This window comes from Globicephala melas, chromosome 17 (genome assembly GCF_963455315.2).
Source record: "Globicephala melas chromosome 17, mGloMel1.2, whole genome shotgun sequence".
In the NCBI taxonomy this organism is placed as follows: domain Eukaryota; kingdom Metazoa; phylum Chordata; class Mammalia; order Artiodactyla; family Delphinidae; genus Globicephala; species Globicephala melas.
This window is the reverse complement of record NC_083330.1, coordinates 51,026,874-51,046,066: the sequence shown is the minus strand read 5'-3', so window position 1 is coordinate 51,046,066 and position 19,193 is coordinate 51,026,874. Positions and strand designations below refer to the sequence as shown.

General features: G+C 37.1%; 1 protein-coding gene across 2 annotated transcripts in view; it reads right to left on the bottom strand.

Moving 5' to 3' along the window:
• Positions 1-13,416, bottom strand: part of EMC2 (ER membrane protein complex subunit 2) — a 52,546-nt gene extending 39,130 nt beyond the window's left edge. For both annotated transcript variants that reach the window (XM_030863097.2, XM_030863098.2), the window contains exons 1-4: positions 13,292-13,416; positions 2,989-3,102; positions 2,411-2,475; positions 46-131 (exon numbers count right to left, since the gene is read on the bottom strand). In XM_030863097.2, the coding sequence (XP_030718957.1) occupies positions 46-131; positions 2,411-2,475; positions 2,989-3,102; positions 13,292-13,331 (305 nt within the window). In that variant the 5' untranslated portion in view covers positions 13,332-13,416. The remainder of the gene's footprint in view (positions 1-45; positions 132-2,410; positions 2,476-2,988; positions 3,103-13,291) is intronic.
• Between the last annotated feature and the right edge of the window lie 5,777 nt (positions 13,417-19,193).

Below are 19,193 nucleotides of genomic sequence, written 5' to 3'. Positions count from 1 at the left end.
TTGCCATTTTAAAACAGGATCACACTATTTACAAGATTCAGTTACCTCTCCATGGCTTCAAATCTCATGCCAGTTAGTCGCTTGACTCTGTGACTGCCAGGGAACTGTCTTCTCAACTCCTGAAGACAAAACTAAAAAAAAATACTGGTAAAAAAGACTTGAAGAGTAGTAATTACACTACATATACTAAATGGGTTACAAGGAACGGCTTACATAGTCTTCAATGTTTTTCTTAAATAATTTCATTACTGAGATCTAATGACATAAGTGAAATTAATCAGTAATGAATAATGCGGTAAAAGAACTCTGAACTTACAGTGAGGACAACAATCAGTTCTCAGAAACTGATCAAGCTCTTAACTAAGAAAATGAGCAGATTATGAGGTCCACTAATAACTCTTCAAATACTACTACCATATCACTTAAAAACTGCTTCCATAATGTGTCAGGCACCACTTAAATAACTACAACTGCTTCCTGGCCTTTTCTTCCTAAGTATTGCACAAACATTCTCTTGATAAAAATTAAGTTTTTTGGTAGTAACCTCAAGTCCCTAGCAAATACTGTTAACACTTTGTTTAATTTTGCCCTGTTGAAGTCATATTCTAATCAATCACCTTGTCAGTACACATGTGATTTGGGGTCATAAAATACAGACACCATATCAATGGAGTACCAATCTCCTTTTGGCAGATATCCATAATTTACCCATCAACTCAACTATACAAATAATCAAATATTTATTGAGCACCTACTATGTTCTCAGCAACCTATAAGGGATTATAAGAGTCTTGGAAGTGCTAGAAATATTAAGCATGATAAAAATGGTCCACTCTAGTTCCCCCAACCATAACTGATTAAAAATGCCTTTAACTAATGAAGAAACTATTAACCAATAATAAAGTAAATTTTAATATGATCTGGAAATATAGCTTCAAAGTCTGTGGCTCTAAGTTCTATAATAAGAAAAATATTCAAGTTAGTCAAAACTGAAAATGATGGTCATTTATTTCTCTGACATCATGCAAAACTCATAGTACTTGTTCAATCAAGCTAGCTGTGCTGAACTTCTGAACCATTAAAAAGAAAAATACTGTGTTACGAAAGAAGTTATTACCTATTCACTTAATCTCCTACTTTACCAAATGGCATTTTGCTATACAAAAAAAAAACTTCAAAATTTCCCTCAAGATATAAGCTGCCACCTCTGTTGGTATTCAAAAGACTATGTCTCATAGGTTCTAAATGTAATACAACCGTTTCATGGAATATTTTTTATCACTGGTAGCTCCACTGGAGTTATGTGTATAGTCAACATGACATAATTACCTTGAAAAGGACAAAGCTAATTAGACATGCATATGTTCTTGGGTATATCTACTTTCTGTTTTTTTTGTATTTCTTTTGGGCTTAAATGAGGAAGCAGTGTGAAGGAGCACTTAAGAGCTCAGAAATACAGAACAAAAGAACAGAAACCACTGCTTCCTGATTTATATAATGAATATAGTGATAGTATCAACACAAATCAAATTAAGAAATAATTATAAAGATTAAACAAACCATGATGTAAAGCTTCTAGCATAGCACCTAGCACATGAGTGTTTAAAAATATAGCTATTTTAAAATTAAATTAAAATTAAAAATTACTTCCATAATGTGGAAGTAATTTTAAAATTAAATTAAAATTATTTTAAAATTAAATTAAAAATTACTTCCGTAATGTGTCAGGCCCCACTTAAATACCTAATATTAATATTTTAAGTCATGTTCTGTACATGTCAGGATTTTCTACTAATTTAACATATACATTTAAAACACTGTAAAACAGTACTTAACATTATATATTAAGTAAGTCATTTAACAACCCCCAAAATAAATGTTTTAAACTATATGCTTCTTATTTTTAACTCTATAATATGGCATAATTCACCTATTAAGTGGATAACCTTCACCAACTAATTTAACCTCTTCAGTGAAACTGGGATACTAAACATCTACTTCTCAGGATTGTTAAAAAGATATAAAAAAACATACTGTGTCCCAAAGTACCTAGCTAGTCCCAGCTACTCAAGAGTAGCACTGAGGGCTTCCCTGGTGGCGCAGTGGTTGAGAGTCTGCCTGCCGATGCAGGGGACACGGGTTCGTGCCACGGTCTGGGAGGATCCCACATGCCGCGGAGCGCCTGGGCCCATGAGTCATGGCCGCTGGGCCTGCGCGTCCGGAGCCTGTACTCCGCGATGGGAGAGGCCACGACAGTGAGAGGCCCGCGTACCGCAAAAAAAAAAAAAAAAAAAAAAGAGTAGCACTGAAAACCACCTACAGAAAGCATTCAATACAGCCATATACTAACTGCTTACACATAATTTATGAAGCAAATTAAATATAAAATAAAACAAGTTTAAATACCTACCAATGACAAGTCATCCCGACCATAGTCAAGGGCCGCAATCATCACCTGTTCATATATGATCCAAACTAGATACACAGAGGAAAAAACTGAATTTAATATAAAAATCTCAGAACAGAAATTAGATAATAAATTCTTCCTGTTTCTGATATTTTAAAGAACATTACTCATAACTGAAAATTGATTTATTGTATTACATCTGGAATTAAGGAAAGAAAGCAACCTTATGTTTTCAGCAATGCAAAATATTTTAATATAAGGTAAAAAAAAATCTCTAATTATTTAATACTTTTACTGTTTCAAAAGATCATTATAAAATACATTTTGACCTGACCAGGACTACAGCCTTGTGAGCTTTAAAACAAAAATGCCTATTTGATAGCTTCACTACTACCAACAACTATAAGTCCTTCTCAAAATAAAATTGTCATTAAGACTTCCTAAGAAGTTTTTTAAAAACTAACAGATCATAGAGAGATTAATATGAACAGCAGAAAAACATAATAATTTTTTTTTAAAAAAACTAAGAACTGTAAATGAAACATGTGCTGAGCATGAACACAATAAATTTAAAAACTTACTATCATCTCCAAGCTTAGAAGCATATTCATTAATTAATTCCTCTCCAACTTCCACAATTTGCTCACTGTTTCGTGAGTTTTCTTCTCTCCATTTTCTCATTTTATCTCGCATTTCTGAAAAAAAAATGCTTGCGATTACATATATATATACATTTGATTAATGTCAAACAGTTGACAAGATGAAATCAACTTTTTAAGAAAATACACTCACACTAATGTAAAAGTCTATGGTATCTCAAATTTCATAAAGCAGAAAATCATTTTAGCAAGAGCAACAGATCCTTTAGAACAGCGCTCCCCAACCTCTTTGGCATCAGGGAGTGGTTTCGTGGAAGACAACTTTTCCACAGACGGGGGAGGGGCATGTTTCAGGCAGTAGTGCGAGCAATGGTTCAGGTGGTAATATGAGTGATGGGGAGCAGCAGATGAAGCTTTGCTCACTCACCCACCGTTCACCTCCTGCTGTGTGGCCTGGTTCCTAACAGGCTGAGGACAGGGGATTGGGGACCCCTGCTTTAGAAGACTGAAAATGCATTACAACTGATATTACAACTATCTTTAAAAGTAGTGTACGGCATGGGTCTGCTACAAATATCCTCTATCCCTTTAAGCAACCATGGATCATAGCTTTTTTGGGTTACAATGTTCAGAATTTGATAAAAGCTAAGCATTATTTTCTCAGAAAAACAAATAAAATTATACATTGAAATCTCAAAAATTCAAGGTGCTCCTGAAGTTTACCCATTGACTCAAGAATATAAAATTTTCATAATCAGGGTATCATATTAGGCTATCAGCACTGAAGAAACATTCATCACAAAACTCTCTTAATAACAACATTACTACAACAGTCCATATAAAGATACACAATTACACAGGGAAATAAACAGAAGAAAAAATTAGGACAAAGGAAATTTTTTGATTATATATAAAGATAAAAATGAATAATGTAAAGTAAGGTCAAAGGCACTAGCAAACAACAAAAGTTGAGAGAACAACTTTGCATATTAATACAATAGGGAACTGGAGTTTCAAAGAACAGCATTTTGACAATAGCAGAAATAATAACTGGGGTGGGGGAGTACCTAACCCAGAAAAAAGATCCCTTTTTTATATGGCTAAGGTAGAATTAACTGTCCAGTTCACCAATTACATACATGCTTTCTTACTCTTACCTCTTGAAAATCTTACATATTTATCTGAAGTACTACCTTCTTCCTTCTATTGACATACATGTTGTACAGATTTAAATAGTTGAATTAAGTTGTTGTTGAACACATGAGTTAAATAAACAATATGCTATGCTTCTATAGAATATATCTAAGAGAAGCATATAGGATTTTCACTACCTTTATATGCATTACCTGAGTCCCTACAGTTCGAAGTCTACAAAAGAAAACAAAAATCATCATAAGATGAAAATGGACCCTAAGTGAATTTACAAAAACGGTCTTAGAAAATCATTACAAATTAACATAGTTAATTTCTTCTACTGAAACCTAGAAATCACCTTGACTCTCACTCTGCACAGGAAGTAACTTGAACTCAATCTTAAAGGTTGAAGAGGAATTGAGCAGGCAAACAAAAAAGTAGGTTACACATACCCCACAGGTTAAGGACTCAGTCTCACAAGACTGCCCCCACTTCAGAAACCAACACAAGTCAGGGATACCCATACTTCTGAGCAACTCGTTACAAAATCAGGGGTTCCTTTCTACAACTCCCTCATCCAGTTTGATACTTGCTAGAGTGGCTGAAAGAACTCAGGAAAGTGCTTCACTTACTATTACTGGTTTTTTATAAAGGATACAACTGAGGAAACAACCAAATGGAAGAGATACACAGAGCAAAGAGCTGGGGGTGGGAGGGGGTTTTCGGGGGCATAGGAGTACCTTCTCTGAGTGAGTCACCATCCCAGCACCTTGATGTATCCACCAACCTAGAAGTTCTACAAACCCTGAAGTTTAGGGGCTTTTATGAAGGTTTCAGTCTGTAGGCATGACTGATTAGATCCTTAGACACTGGTTATTAAGTCAATCTCCAGATCCTCTCCCCTCCCAGCAGGTTGAGGGGTAGGGTTGAAAGTTCCAACCCTTCACTCAAGTCTTGGTCTTACCAGTGACCAGCCCCCATCCCGAAGCTATCCAGCCACCAGTTATTCAATGGTATATAAAAAGACATGTATCACTATAAATCTTAGAAGATGTTGTATGTGGAACCCAGGACTAAGACCAAATATTATAACAGAAGATGTTCCTATCAACCCTACCACTAAGGAAATTACAAGCGTTTAGGAGCTCTGTGCCAGAAATTGGGGATGAAGACCAAATATACATTATACCTTATTACATCACAATATAACATATATCCACAAGATAACATGCATATAACATATATCCACAAGGTCCACGACCTGGGTTCTCAGAACTCATTCAAACCACATCCCCTACACCATAGTTATACTGTCTGAAGTTGACATTCTCTGTCAACCTGGCAGACTATTTTAAAATAGGAAGAGCCTCGGGAATATAAATCTATTTAGTGTTTTACAGATCTGTTCCACAAAACTGCACCCCTTGCCTGTACCCTGACACCCAAATTAAGAAATGCTAGCCCAGGTGAATTAATAAAATATGCAGTTTGAATTTAAGAAATATCTTTTAATCTATTAGATTATTTCTTAACTTGCTTTAGAATGCCCTTTAAGAAACTGTAGAATTCCTTCCCATAAACTAGAGACTAAAAGAGAAAAACTGGTCCCATCTCCTTTTTTGTCAAATTTCTCATTTACCAACAGTACTCAATTTTCCATCAGTCTCCTCCTACTTATTCATAATCAAAGTATATTACTGGAAAATCTCTGACTTTTAAAACATTCCCTTTCACGCACTGTCATGTCCCCCATGACTTCTAATTAGTCATTCAAAAATATATTAATACATACTTTTTATAACATGCTATAAACGTAATGATGAAAAAGAATCATCCAGTGTGCCTAAGAAATTGACAAGTTAACAGAAAAACTGTAAACAGCAGCAAAATAATGTGATAAAAGGTAAGATAGTGGTTATGTTCAGAGCACTAAGAAAGCAAGGTGAGGGAAAGATTAATTTCACCTGGCAGGGAGAAAGGGTTAAAGAAGATATCTGTGATATGTGAATTAAGCCCTAAGGATCAAAGGGAGTTTGTTAGATGAATTCTACAACAAAGAGCATAAACTATGGTAGAGGAATAAAAGTATCTCATTTGGTAAGGCAAGGGTCTCCAACCTCCAGGCCATGGACCAGTACCGGTCCGTGGCCTGTCAGGAACCAGGCCGCATAGCAGGAGCTGAGTGCAGCGGGCAAGTGAACAAACCTTCATCTTGTATTTACAGCCACTCCTCCTCATTCTCATTACTGCCTGAGCTCCACCTCCTGTCAGCATTATGGTGAGTTTTATAATTATTTCACTACATATTACAATGTAATAACAATAGAAATAAAGTGCACAACAAATGTAATGTGCTGGAATCATCCCAAAACCATCCACCCCACCCTGGTCTGTGGAAAAATTGTCTTCCGTGAAACCAGTCCCTGGTACCAAAAAGGTTGGGGACCAACCTTTTCCCAAGGACTGGGAAAGTGCCCAACCCACCTATTGGGGGAGAGAGAGAAGGCAGGCAAAGCAGTTCCTTCAGGCCATTGCAAAATGGAACTCAGGTTAATTCTTAGTTTATGTAACCCACAGCAGGGGTGGGGAACATGTTTCTCTGTCAAAGACTACTCCCAGAGACCCTTAAAAAAAAAAAACAACAAAAAAAGACCTGAAGGATCACTCACCAGAAGAAGGAAAATTAGGAGAGCAAAGTATAATAGGAAAGAACAAATCTGACTCCATTTTACTTTACTTTACTTTTACTTTAACCTTTGTATTCTATTGCTTTTGCTACAAGTTAAGAGTGTTGCCTAATGGCCTGAAATATACAGGCCAGCCCTTTCTCAAGACTCCAACCTTTAAAGGTATAACACTTTTCTACTTATACAGAGATAAGAAGTTGCAAACAGAGTATAAAGTTTGTCTTGTTGGAGGTTTTCAGGAACATCATGACCTGACCTACATGAACAGATGCAAGAACAAAGGATTTTGACACCAAGAAGTTTGCAGCAATCAATCACACCCCCTCCCCTCTTTTAGTTATAAAAGAGCCTGAATTCTAACTGGGGTAAGATGGTTCTTTGGGACACCAGTCCACCATCTTCTCAGCTGGCTGGCTTTCTGAATAAAGTCACTATTCCTTGTCCCAACAACTCACCTCTTGATTTATTAGCCTGTTGCTCGTTGAGCAGAATGATCTTGGACTTGGTAACAAAAGCACTTTTTCTAAAGATCAACTAGGAAAAACAATGAGCCCGTTCACACAAATATTTCCCTATTTACCCAAGTTCTAAATTTTAAAAGAAAACCAAATTGAGTATAACATGTACTTCAAGATATTTTTAAAGCAAGGTAAAAAGTATTATCTATGCACTGTTATGACTCCCTCAAAGATATATTTAAAGTGTTACATACACTTCAATTTTGCCTCACAATTCTTTTCACTATCCAAAGGTTTTTCCTGTGTTTCAAAACTCCCATAAGCTTTAAATTTTTATCTTCTTTCTTCAGATATCTCTTCTACTATCTAAAGGCACTAGTGTGTAGTGTGGTTAAAAGTGAAGATGCAAAATTCAAACTGCTGGAGTTCAAATGCCAGTTCTACCACTTTCTATCTGTGTGATATTGGATAGTTAACATTTTTCACTTTAATATTCTCATCTAAAAAGTGGAGATGAAAAATAATAATACCTGTATCATATAGTTGTTGTGGTAAGCACTGTGAGATAATTTATGTGTTTAGAACAGAGTATGGTACAACATGTGCTCAAAAAAATTTAAGCTATTAATGTTCTACCCTGTTTCCTTACGTGTTCTCATACCCACTTTTAATTCTCTTTTGTTTCTGAACCAAAAGGCTTTGAAACTTCTCTGCAAGCCAACAGTACATTCTCTAAAACCAAATGCTATTTATCTTTTCCTAATCCTTCCATCTTTGGCTTTGGTCTTCATATTTCATTTAAAGCAGGAGACTGAAAGCAGGGGTCAATAAAGTCCCAGGACCAAATTTGGCAGCCACTTGTTTTATGGATAAAGTTTTACCAGCACACAGGGACCCCTCACCCCCAAAAAAAAACCCAAAACAAAAAAACCCACAGGTACCCTTATTCATTTCGGTACTGTCTGACTGTTTCTGTGCTACAATGGTAGAGCTGAATAGTTGAGACAGACCATATGTCACACAAAGCTGAAAATATTTACTACCTGGCCCTTTACAGAAAATAATGCCAATTCCAGATTTAGAGCATGAAGTGGCATAAAGACATAGGAGCTACAGTCAGAGGACTTTGGTTTAAATCCCAATGCTGCTACTTAGCACAGTCATCTTGGACCTGTTATGTAACATTTCTAACCTCAGCTATAAAATACAGAAGATCACAAGCCTATCTGCAATGAACATTACATAAAGCAAAACCTAAACCCCTCAAATGTCTTAGCCAGTACAATGTTGGGGGTTGGGGTGGGGGGTAATCTGTTTTTAATCTGATTCTGATTACCTTTAGATAAGGCACGCACTCACCAGTTCTTCATAGGCACCACTATCATCTTTCACGTAATTTCACACATTATCCTCATCTTCTTGGCATCTGAGTTTAGAACTCCTAATATCAGATAATTTATGTAAAGCACTTCATAAAATATAAAGTGCTACAAAAATTTTAATTAGCATTTACTGAGAGCTATTTTTTGACTCTCACCACTATGCTGGTCATTGGAAGCACTGAGAAGATTTCTGTGTGTACAGAATGTAAACAAGTAATTAAAATATGAGGGGTGTTTGTAAATTAACTATACTTCAATGAAAAAAATATGATGGGTGACATTAATAAGGTTCATTAAAAACTCTAACTATCCTCCAGTTATAATCAAAGAATTTCTTCCTGCAAAAAATACTAATGATGCCCCTAGCATTTGAGAAGCTCTTAGCCAACAGGCTCTTGGTTGTTTCCATTATTTGTTACATTTTAAAAAGTCAGTTGCATGCAAACCAGTTCATGGCAGTTAAACTTAATGTAATTATATACTGTAATTAAATATTACAAAAGCTAAAAAAAACTTGAGTGCAAAAGATAGACTTTTTCTACAAAACAAAGCTGGATGCTTTAAAAAGACTCCACAAAGGTAAAGAGCTTTCAAAAACTGCTGTTATGTTAAGGTGACTCAATTAAAAATAAGAGGAAAATAATAAAAATCTACAGGACTTGTGCACTGAAGCTGCTATACAAGGGTCTTTATGTTCTTGTTCCATGTTACAGAAAGCAAAGTTGAAAATGGTTTATTAAAGATGACAAGGAATTTCAATCAGGAGATCCCTATCAAAGAAAAAGCCCTGCCCTATATCAAAAGTCCATTTAAAATTTTAAGTTTACCAAAAGGAGTCACTGATCTTTTTTTTTTTTTTTTAAATAGGAAAGTGGCTCCCAACTATCTACAAAATAAAGTCCAAACTCCTTAGGCTAGTATTCAAGGCACCAACCTACCTCTCCAGCTCTTACCTTGCAAAAATGACCTTCACTAAATATTTACATATCCATAAATATGAACTTTTAGTGCAGAAGTGAAATCTCAGGGTACGTGCCATGTGACCTGGGACCCTGCCTGTCTTTTTCAGCACTGTATCCTCAAGAACTGGAACAGCAGCTGGCACAAAGTACTCAAATATATGTTTAACTAACATGTCATTTAGCATATAGGCTAATAATTAAAGCTAGGTGTGGATGATTACCCACAGAAGACATTCAACCTTTTTAGAGCTCTTTGAAGCTGATGGGACCTTTGAACCAACTTTCCCCCAGAAATATGTACATGTTTAAAAACACACTCAATTTTGCATATAATTTCAGGAAAGTCACAGACCACATAACACCTATGTCTGCATCAGTTAGAAGTCTGTTGAACTCAGGATTAATCACCACCAATAACAGATTAAGAAGAGGGCTAAGGAAAGAACCACTGGGGACATCAAAAATTAAGGAGCAAATGGATGTAGAGAACACAGCAAAGTTCTGAAAAGTAAAAAGAGAGCCTTAATGCTATTAAGAAACCAACGAAAGAATTTTTCATAGAGGGAATGACCTGCAATGACAAATGTAGTATAGATGTACAAAACAGATACATTAGACCCAGCATTAGATCTCCCTAGAAATCTTACTGGACTAATGGAGCATGGAAACCAAATTGTGGTTGTTTAAAGGACTGAATAAAAAGAGAAGTAGAGACAGTGAGCATACACAACTAAAATCCCCTCAAACATTTTTAATAAATATTTTTTCAACAAATATTCATTTAATGCCTATTATAGGCCAGGCAGTGTGAGGCATCCTATCCATATTCTGCCCAAATACCCTATTCTCAACAAACTTGACTATACCCTCCTTCAACTCTTTCCCACCTCCAAATTCCTCTATATAATAAACATCAATAACCTTCAACTGGCTGATAAATAAACCATATACCTACTTTTTTATAGAGCCCAAGAGAAACTAAGAGAGCGTTAAACTTAGTATATACGTCTTTTATAAATATGTGATAAACTTTCCTATCACAAGAAATCACACTACTCTTTGAACTAACCATTTCCAGTACTTTAATTCATGATGCTATTCAATGGAATTCTTTTTTTTTTTTTTGGCAGTACGCAGGCCTCTCACTGCTGTGGCCTCTCCCGTTGCGGAGCACAGGCTCTGGACGCGCAGGCTCAGCGGCCACGGCCCACGGTCCCAGCCGCTCCGCGGCACATGGGATCCTCCCGGACCAGGGCACGAACCCGTGTCCCCTGCATCGGCAGGCGGACTCCCAACCACTGCGCCACCAGGGAAGCCCTATTCAATGGAATTCTTAAAGGACACAGGTCAACTGACACTCCCGCCCCCCCCAAATCTAAACAAAAAAACTACCCCGAGGGTCCTCCCATTACCCTCTTGTTACCAAAAGTCTCTGAAAGAAAAATCTACAATACTCTTTTCCTAAAAGTCTCCTAAAATAGAATTTTAATTCTACTTATTAATTACATTAATTAAAATGAGCAAACTATATTCTATTTGCTAAGTGAGTTGCCTAAGTCTAAGATACTAAAAAAATCACTCCAATACTAAGAAAATTACTTATAGTATTTTTTGTGATGATCTTTTAATCCTACTAACAATTCATTTAGTCAACAGATCACTAAGTTCCTCCAATATGTCATGCACTAGAACAAGATAGGCCTGGTCCCTCTTCATTCGAGGAGAGACATTTTTAAACTTAACACAACTGGGTAAGTACTTCAGTACTATGAGGACACACAGTTAAAGGACCAGGGGTAAGTTTTGTTGCTTGTTTTTGTTGTCTTTTCTCTTTTAAATTTTGGTGGCGGGATGGAGAATGGGCGGGGGTAGGGTGGTCAAGGAAGGCTCTCTGAGTATGTGACCTTTGAGGGGAATGCCGAGAAATGATAAAAGTATAGTCAGTAGAGCAGAGTATAAGAGTAGAACCAGGAGGGAAGAACACTCCTATCAGAAGGAATAGCTTGTATCCAGTCTTAAGACTAGAGGAGCATCGCACATTTAGGGAATTCAACAAAAGCCAGCGTGGCCAGCTCACAGAGCAAGGGTAAGAGTAGCTTAAGATAAAGCTGGAGACACAGACAGGAGCCAGATCATCTTTTTATATGTATTTAATAGTTTAAAAGCACTTTAACATATGTTTTCCCTTTTGTTCCTCAACAAACTTGTGAAGTAGTTATTATTGATTAATCTAAATCTAATTATGTCACTCATCTTTAGAATGTCCACAGGGTAAGGTCCAAGTTACTTAAATTACCTTGTCTGCTGGTAGTTAACACACCCACTCATTCCCTACCATTCTACACAACACTATCATCTAAGAAACTTATATTGAACATACCTTCAAAATAGCACCTTCAAAAAACCATGAAATATTTGAAAATTTCTTAAAAGCATTAAAAATAACAGCCACGTATCTACTGAAGGAATATACCCTGACACAAGCCTTTTAAAACCATGTTACAAGTCTGTCTTTCTCCTTTTGACTATGAACTCCCTGAAGGTAGGGACTGTGTCACTTAATTTGCTGTCTCCAAGTACTGAGAACTTAATATTTTTAATATAATGGATTCCCCAGTACACGTAGAAACACTGCGGTTCACAGTGTGCTAGAAGCCACAAAAGCAATAATAAATCACTGAATTCACTTCCAGTATAAAAGAATTTTACCTTTTCTCATTATTGTTTTCAACTTTGTAATACTGGAAAGATTTACTCACCACTGAACAATCAATATAGTTTTCAGTCCACGTGTTATCAGGCCATTATTTAAATATCCGAACAAATAAGCTACTGAAGTCTACTGTGAAATGTTGGGAATATAAATTTCGATTACACAAATTCCATGCCTTAGAGAAACTCAAGGCTCTTCTCTTAAGCATGCATGCCTCCCACGAAAGTTTTTAAGAAAGGAAAATCTCTTACAGAACTCGTCCAAAGTTTGGCTGCTTCCAAATTTAAACACAAACTCCACCTCAGATTAAACCAGAGGTACTTCCCCTTCAGAAAAGGAATTACTTACTGGTAGGGAATAATAAGGAAGTTGTGTGTGTAAATGTGTTTTGAGGGAAAATGGGACAGAATAATTAACAAGGGGAGAAATCAGAAACCCAGTTTTTAAGAGAGAATGAAATGTAAACTGGCATGTAAAAGAATCAGATATGTTCACGGGTTTTCCACACACCTTTACTACACAGAATTGTAACCCTTACAGAGCACTTCAAAGACCCGTACAGGCCGTGTATTTCTCGGCTGCAAAGACGCTTCTGCAGGCAACTATCCCGCCTCCTCCGCGCCGCCCAGCAGCCACAGGAAACGTATGACAACCCTAGCCCCAGGTCCCGGTCGCCTTTCAATGGAAGCTACCCTGGGCCGTTGGACTGGCGCGGAGGTAGGACGGTCGGTCAGCCTACTGGCGCAAGAGGTGGGAAACACCGCAGACTCCAGTCGGTGGCCGGGCCAAGGAAGGGGTCAGCCTCAACCTCCACCTCAGCCACCACCACAGCTCTGCCGGTCCAATGCCGAAGAGAGACCGGAAAATCCAGCTCTCCGAGGGCAGCAGGTACTCCCGAACGGCTTCCCACGGCTTCTGGTCTTTCCACGCCCGCCCCGGCAGCAGTTACCTTCCCAGGTGACATCGTAAAGCTCTGAGACCTTCGCCATCTTCTCAGAACCTGGAGGCAACCGGGCGAGAGGGCGGGGAGATGTGGTCACACGACCCGAGACTAGGCGGTGGCGAATTACGACACCATTTCTCATTGGCCAAGAGCGCGGAGGGGGCGGGATCCGCCTCACACGTGCACGCGGCTCTGCCGAGGGGCAGTCGGGAAAGGGGGCGGGACGAGCTGGGCGGTGCGCCGAGCGTTAAGGTCTGTGAGGGCGCGGGGGCGGAGCCGCTGGAGCTGGAGCCGCTGGAGCGGGAGCCGCCGAAGCCGGTTTGGGGTGAGATGTCTACTTTACCGTGGATTCTTAACAAATTCTGGATCTTTAATGTGTGTCACTCCCGGCTTTTCACTTTTTTCTGCATAGGTGTATTCATTGTCTTCCCACTTCCTAATCGGTACCTTGTTCTCTTCATGACCTGCTGCAATGCAAAGTTCTGCGCGAACCCGTTATCTGTTCCCAACTTTCCTCCTTCCATGATGGGATTCGCCTTCGATTTCCTTTTTAATGTTCGGCTGAACTGATACACTTCAAAAATTTCTGGTTAAATCTCTTTGAGGAACTAAGCAGAATTCTGCTTTGCAAGTTATGTTCCTGTGGCCGAGGACTTATGTTCACATGAATGGCTTCGTGCCAATCCAAACCCTTAGTTAACGCTCCCCGTGGATCACTGTCTGCTTGCCAGTCTATTTTTTAAACTCCATAAAGGCAGCCGATATGTAAATGATTATAAGTAGATGAATTAATCACAGCCCCTACACTTCGCTCCTCTTTATTCGCACGGGGGAGCCTCCAGGCTAATTGCTTTCAGAAACCTTTGGACCTGGTTGGGTAGAGCTAGGGAAAAAATGTCTGGAGTGGAAGCAAAAAATTTGAGGGTCATAAGGGTATATTTAGTATTTGAAGCAATGAGAACATAAAAATGTAAAGGGAGAATATGTAAAGTTAAGAAAGAAGGCTAAAAATTCCTGCATAACACGTATACTTAAGGGTCAGTGAAGAAAAGAAAATCAACATATGAGGAGAAAGGAAAACAGAGAGTCATATTCCACATGCCAAAGGAGTAGAGTTAAAAAGAAAAAAAAGGAACTATCAGTGGCACCTGCCCAAGGGAAGTTGCATAAGGATAAAAAAGACTACTGAATTTATAAACTTGGATTAGATTCTGAATGAAGTTCATTCTTTCTAGACTAGACAGACCTTTTTTAAAAAAAAAAAAAACCTTCATTCAAAAAAATTTAAAATCCTCCACTCAGAAATTCACATATTCTAATACTTCAGTAAAACAACCTGGTGTAATGGAAAGAACAAGAACTCTGTCAGACAAATCTGAATCCAGGCTCCACCATTTAGTAGCTGCTTGACAGTTAGCCTATGTATCTCTGAGCATAGGAGTCGATCAGATATAGAAAGAAGCTAATCATATCGATATAAAAAGAAAATATCTCCCTTGAATTGTTATCAAGACTAAAAGAGACACTGCATGACACTCTTATGGAAGTAGCAGTCCTGTGGCTATAAATACTGTTTATATGTTGATGATGCCCAAATGCATAAAATCCAGCAGTCCTTACTTCTCCCATGAAACCCAGTTCTACTTTCTTGACATGTTCATTTAGATGCCTAAAATGTATCTCAAAGTTAACATCTCCCAAACAGAAATCTGGATTCCTGCCACCATGCCCCCCAACTTGCTCTTCCCCATCACAACTAAAATTCTAGGAACTATCATTGATTCCCTTCTTTGCCAAGCCCCCTATATCCAGTCTATCAGCAAATTCTGTATTGTATGCTTCCAAAACTTTCCCCAAATCCATCTATTTTTTTTCATCTCCACTGCTACTACCTTAATAGAAGCCACACCATCTCTCACCTGAATGACTATCATAGTCTTTTAACCTTCTTAGTTTCATTCTTGCTGTGTAAAAATCTATTTTCTATACAGCGATCCTACTGGTCTTAAAAAGGCCACAGAAGTCCTCTGCTTACAGCTTTCAAATGGCTCCTCTGGCAGTAAAAATATACTGTAAACACTTTACCATGATTTACTTCATCTCCTACCATTGTCTCTTTTCACTAGATACCTACCATTCTCACCTATTTCTATTTCTCAAACATGGCAAACTCCTATGTGCCTTAGGTCTGGCATTTACCCAGAGTGTGTGAAAGCCCAAGAAGTTGTCTTTTAATGACTTACAGTGGCTATAACGAGTACAACTAATTGAGGGAGTAAATATTTTTCAGTCACTTTAACTAAATGCCCTTGTATTGGGTTGGCCAAAAGGTTCGTTCATTTTTTTCCATAAGATGGCTCTAGTAGCACTTAGTTGTCTTTAACTTCATTGAAAGAATTTTGTTAGATTGCACATGACAGCTGTCACATCAGCATGCATTTTAAAAAAGACATCAAAATAGGTGAATTTTTTGTAGCCATTTTAACATTGAAGATGGAAGGAAAAAAGCAACATTTTTGGCATATTATATCTAAAAGGTAAAAACGCAACTGAAATGCAAAAAAAGATTCGTGCATTGTACGGAGAAGGTACTGTGAGTGATTGAACATGTCAAAAGTGTTCGCGAAGTTTCATGCTGGAGATTTCTCACTGGATGATGTTCCACGGGCAGGTAGACCCGTTGTAGTTGATAGCGATCAAATTGAGACATTAATTGAGAACCATCAGTGTTACACCACGGCGGAGATAGCCAGCATACTCAAAATATCCAAATCAAGTGTTGAAAATCATTTGCACCTGCCTAGTTATGTTCATCGCTTTGATGGTTGGGTTCCACGTAAGTTAAGCGAAAAAAAGCTTCTTGACCATATTTCTGCATGTGATTCTCTACTTAAATGTAATGAAAATGTTCCGTTTTAAGACAAATTGTGACAGGCGATGAAAAGTGGATACTGTACAAGAGCGTGGAACAGAAGAGATTGTGAGGCAAGCGAAATGAACCACCACCAACCACACCAAAGGCCGGTCTTCATCCAATGAAGGTGATGTTGTGTATATAGTGGGATTGGAAGGGAGTCCTCCATTATGAGCTCCTTCCTGAAAACCAAATGATTAATTCCAAAAAGTACTGCTCTCAGTTAGACCAACTGAAATCAGCACTAGAAAAAAGCATTCGGAATTAGTCAACAGAAAACGCATAACCTTCCATCAGGATAACACAAGACTGCATGTTTTTTTGATCACCAGGCAAAAACTTAGCTTGGCTGGGAAGTTCTCATTCATCTGCCATATTCACCAGACATAGTACCTTCAGATTTCCATTTATTTTGGTCTTTACAAAATTCTCTTAAAGGAAAAAATTTCAATTCCCTGGAAGACTGTAAAAGGTACCTGGAACAGTTCTTTGCTCAAAAAGATAAAAAAGTATTGGGAAGATGAAATTATGAAGTTGCCTGAAAAATGGCAGAAGGTAGTGGAACAAAAGGGTGAATACTTTTTTCAATAAAAGTCTTGGTGAAAATGAAAAATGTGCTTTTTATTTTTACTTAAAAATCGAAGGCACTTTTTGGCCAACCCAATAGCTGGCTACTGTTGTCTGTCAGGCAATAAACCATATGACATAAGGTTAAAAGAGGTCAATATCAGAGTTTTTGAGCTGGAAACTAGAATAATTTCATTTTAGACTTAGAAGGAACTTATGATTCTTTAGAACAGTATTTGTCAAACTTTTTTGCCTACATCTTATATTAAGGAATACACTTTATATCACACTGTGCATACAGATATTTAAAACTAAAACAAAGTTTGCAAACAAGCCTTTTACTGTGTCTTGTTCTCTATATTTTCTATTCAAATTGAGTCAATTCCATTTTATTTTATAAAAATATTAGTTGTGACCCACAAATGGGGTAATGACCCATGTTTTGAAAAACACTAATGAACATTGTATGCATTTCCTAATGAGGCCCTGAAATGAAATTATTTGCTCAAGTTCTTACTACTAGTAGGTAAAAAAGATGGGAAATTCATAGGGTGGAGATGAGATGTTTAGTTCATAGGTGAAAGATGAAATATTTACAGGAAAAATGTTTTGTCACCAATAGTACTCTCTGAAGCGAGGACAGTGACTGTTCATATTTTATAACATTTCAGTTGTCCAGTAAAACTTGCTTTCCTCAGACACACTCAGGAAAAAACTGGCATGTCAGTGACAAAACTTCTGTATTCTTCTTTAACGTTTTATAATGTAATTATAAAGTAAATTTAAAAATACCTTCTATAGATAAAACCATAACCTTGGCAACATAAACATCAAGCATACTTTCTGTAAATCCACCTTTACAGATGTTCTCAAAGTTTTACCTCTCACCTTCTCATTCCTTTGAAAAAGAGAGTTTTCATTCGTACACATTAAAAATATTTAATCCACTTTATCTGATTGAACAACTGCCCAATATTGGTGACAAATATCAGGAAACTATCCCAGCAGCCAAATAGTAGATTATGCCATGTCCAACACCATGGGAATTACTATTTCATTAATGATCTCAACAGCAGAATGAAAAAGGCACATGAATGTGATCTATTATATGCTTTTTTTTAATGTGAAGCTATCTTATGATTTCCATTTTTTGTCCTACAAAATCATGTTTGAGAAGTTAGAATAATAATACATCAGAATGAATTATGGTCAAAAATGAATAACTTTGAATAATCCCACATTTTCTTTGAGATGGGATAAGCTTTGATTATTTATCAAGCCAGATTGGCCCACAAAGCGCTTTAGAATGCTTCTTTTTTATGCTCGTGGTTTACTTAATGTCTTCAGACATTATGAAAGACTAAAGCAACTTCTTAAATTTAATAAGCCTTATGGCTTTTATAAAATGGACATTATTTAACAGGACAAAGCATAATACCATGTTAATTGATTTTTGCAATATTCAACATAGTCATCAAATCATTTATTTAGAATCTACTGGCTGCTTTGTTCTGTCATAATCATAGTGAATTCAAATATCCTACATTATGTAGCACAGTTTAGAACCTCAATTTACTACTCTGACAATTATCCATCAAAATAAATTGGTCTACTACAACTCTCATATAAAATTCATCATAGCTTTTAAATCATGTTATTGTTTCTAATTAGTGAATCATAACTATAATCCCTTTGTGTTTAAGGGAAAATATTACTTATTTCATCTTCATTCCTTCCATGTCAATATATTTTTACTGTGACACGTTCACATTTGGAAGGAAGTTTTCCTTAGAGTTTTATTTACCAAAAGCCAGATTAATATAGAGTTGTTTTAGGAACCTTATGAACATTGTTTTTTATTACATTTTTAAAAGGTTCTGTAATTTAATACATTCCCACAAAACCCAAGAGCCTATGCCTCCGTTACTGGCACAACCATAGCATTTAGGCACTTCTAGTTCTTTCAAGTCTACCGTCATTTGCAATATATATGTTATAAAATGTGCCAGCCATTCATTTCACATCCAATTATATTATTTTAAAAAGCAAAGGAAAGTCTCTGGGAAAGATTTCCAGTGAAATCACTTAGGTCCTTTCACAGTAGAATTCACAAACTGATAATTACTCCCCTGTGCCGTAGTTGTAAGAATGAAGAGGAAAGTACATCCAGAAAGAGTACACCCAGAATTTCTCCTAGATGGGCAATAAATTAGAGCTATTTCTTTTTGAGATTTATAACCATACTTAAAAGTCCACTTTTTCAAACAATAGTTATTTAATTTCCCCAAAGTGCATTTTCTGTTCTGATACACACATACATCTGTGCAAATGTAACAGTCCTTTTGCAAAAATGTGTTTTTGTAAACATCCCTTTTGGGTACCAAACATCTGGGCGTCTCTATGTACTATTACTGTGACTTGATGGTC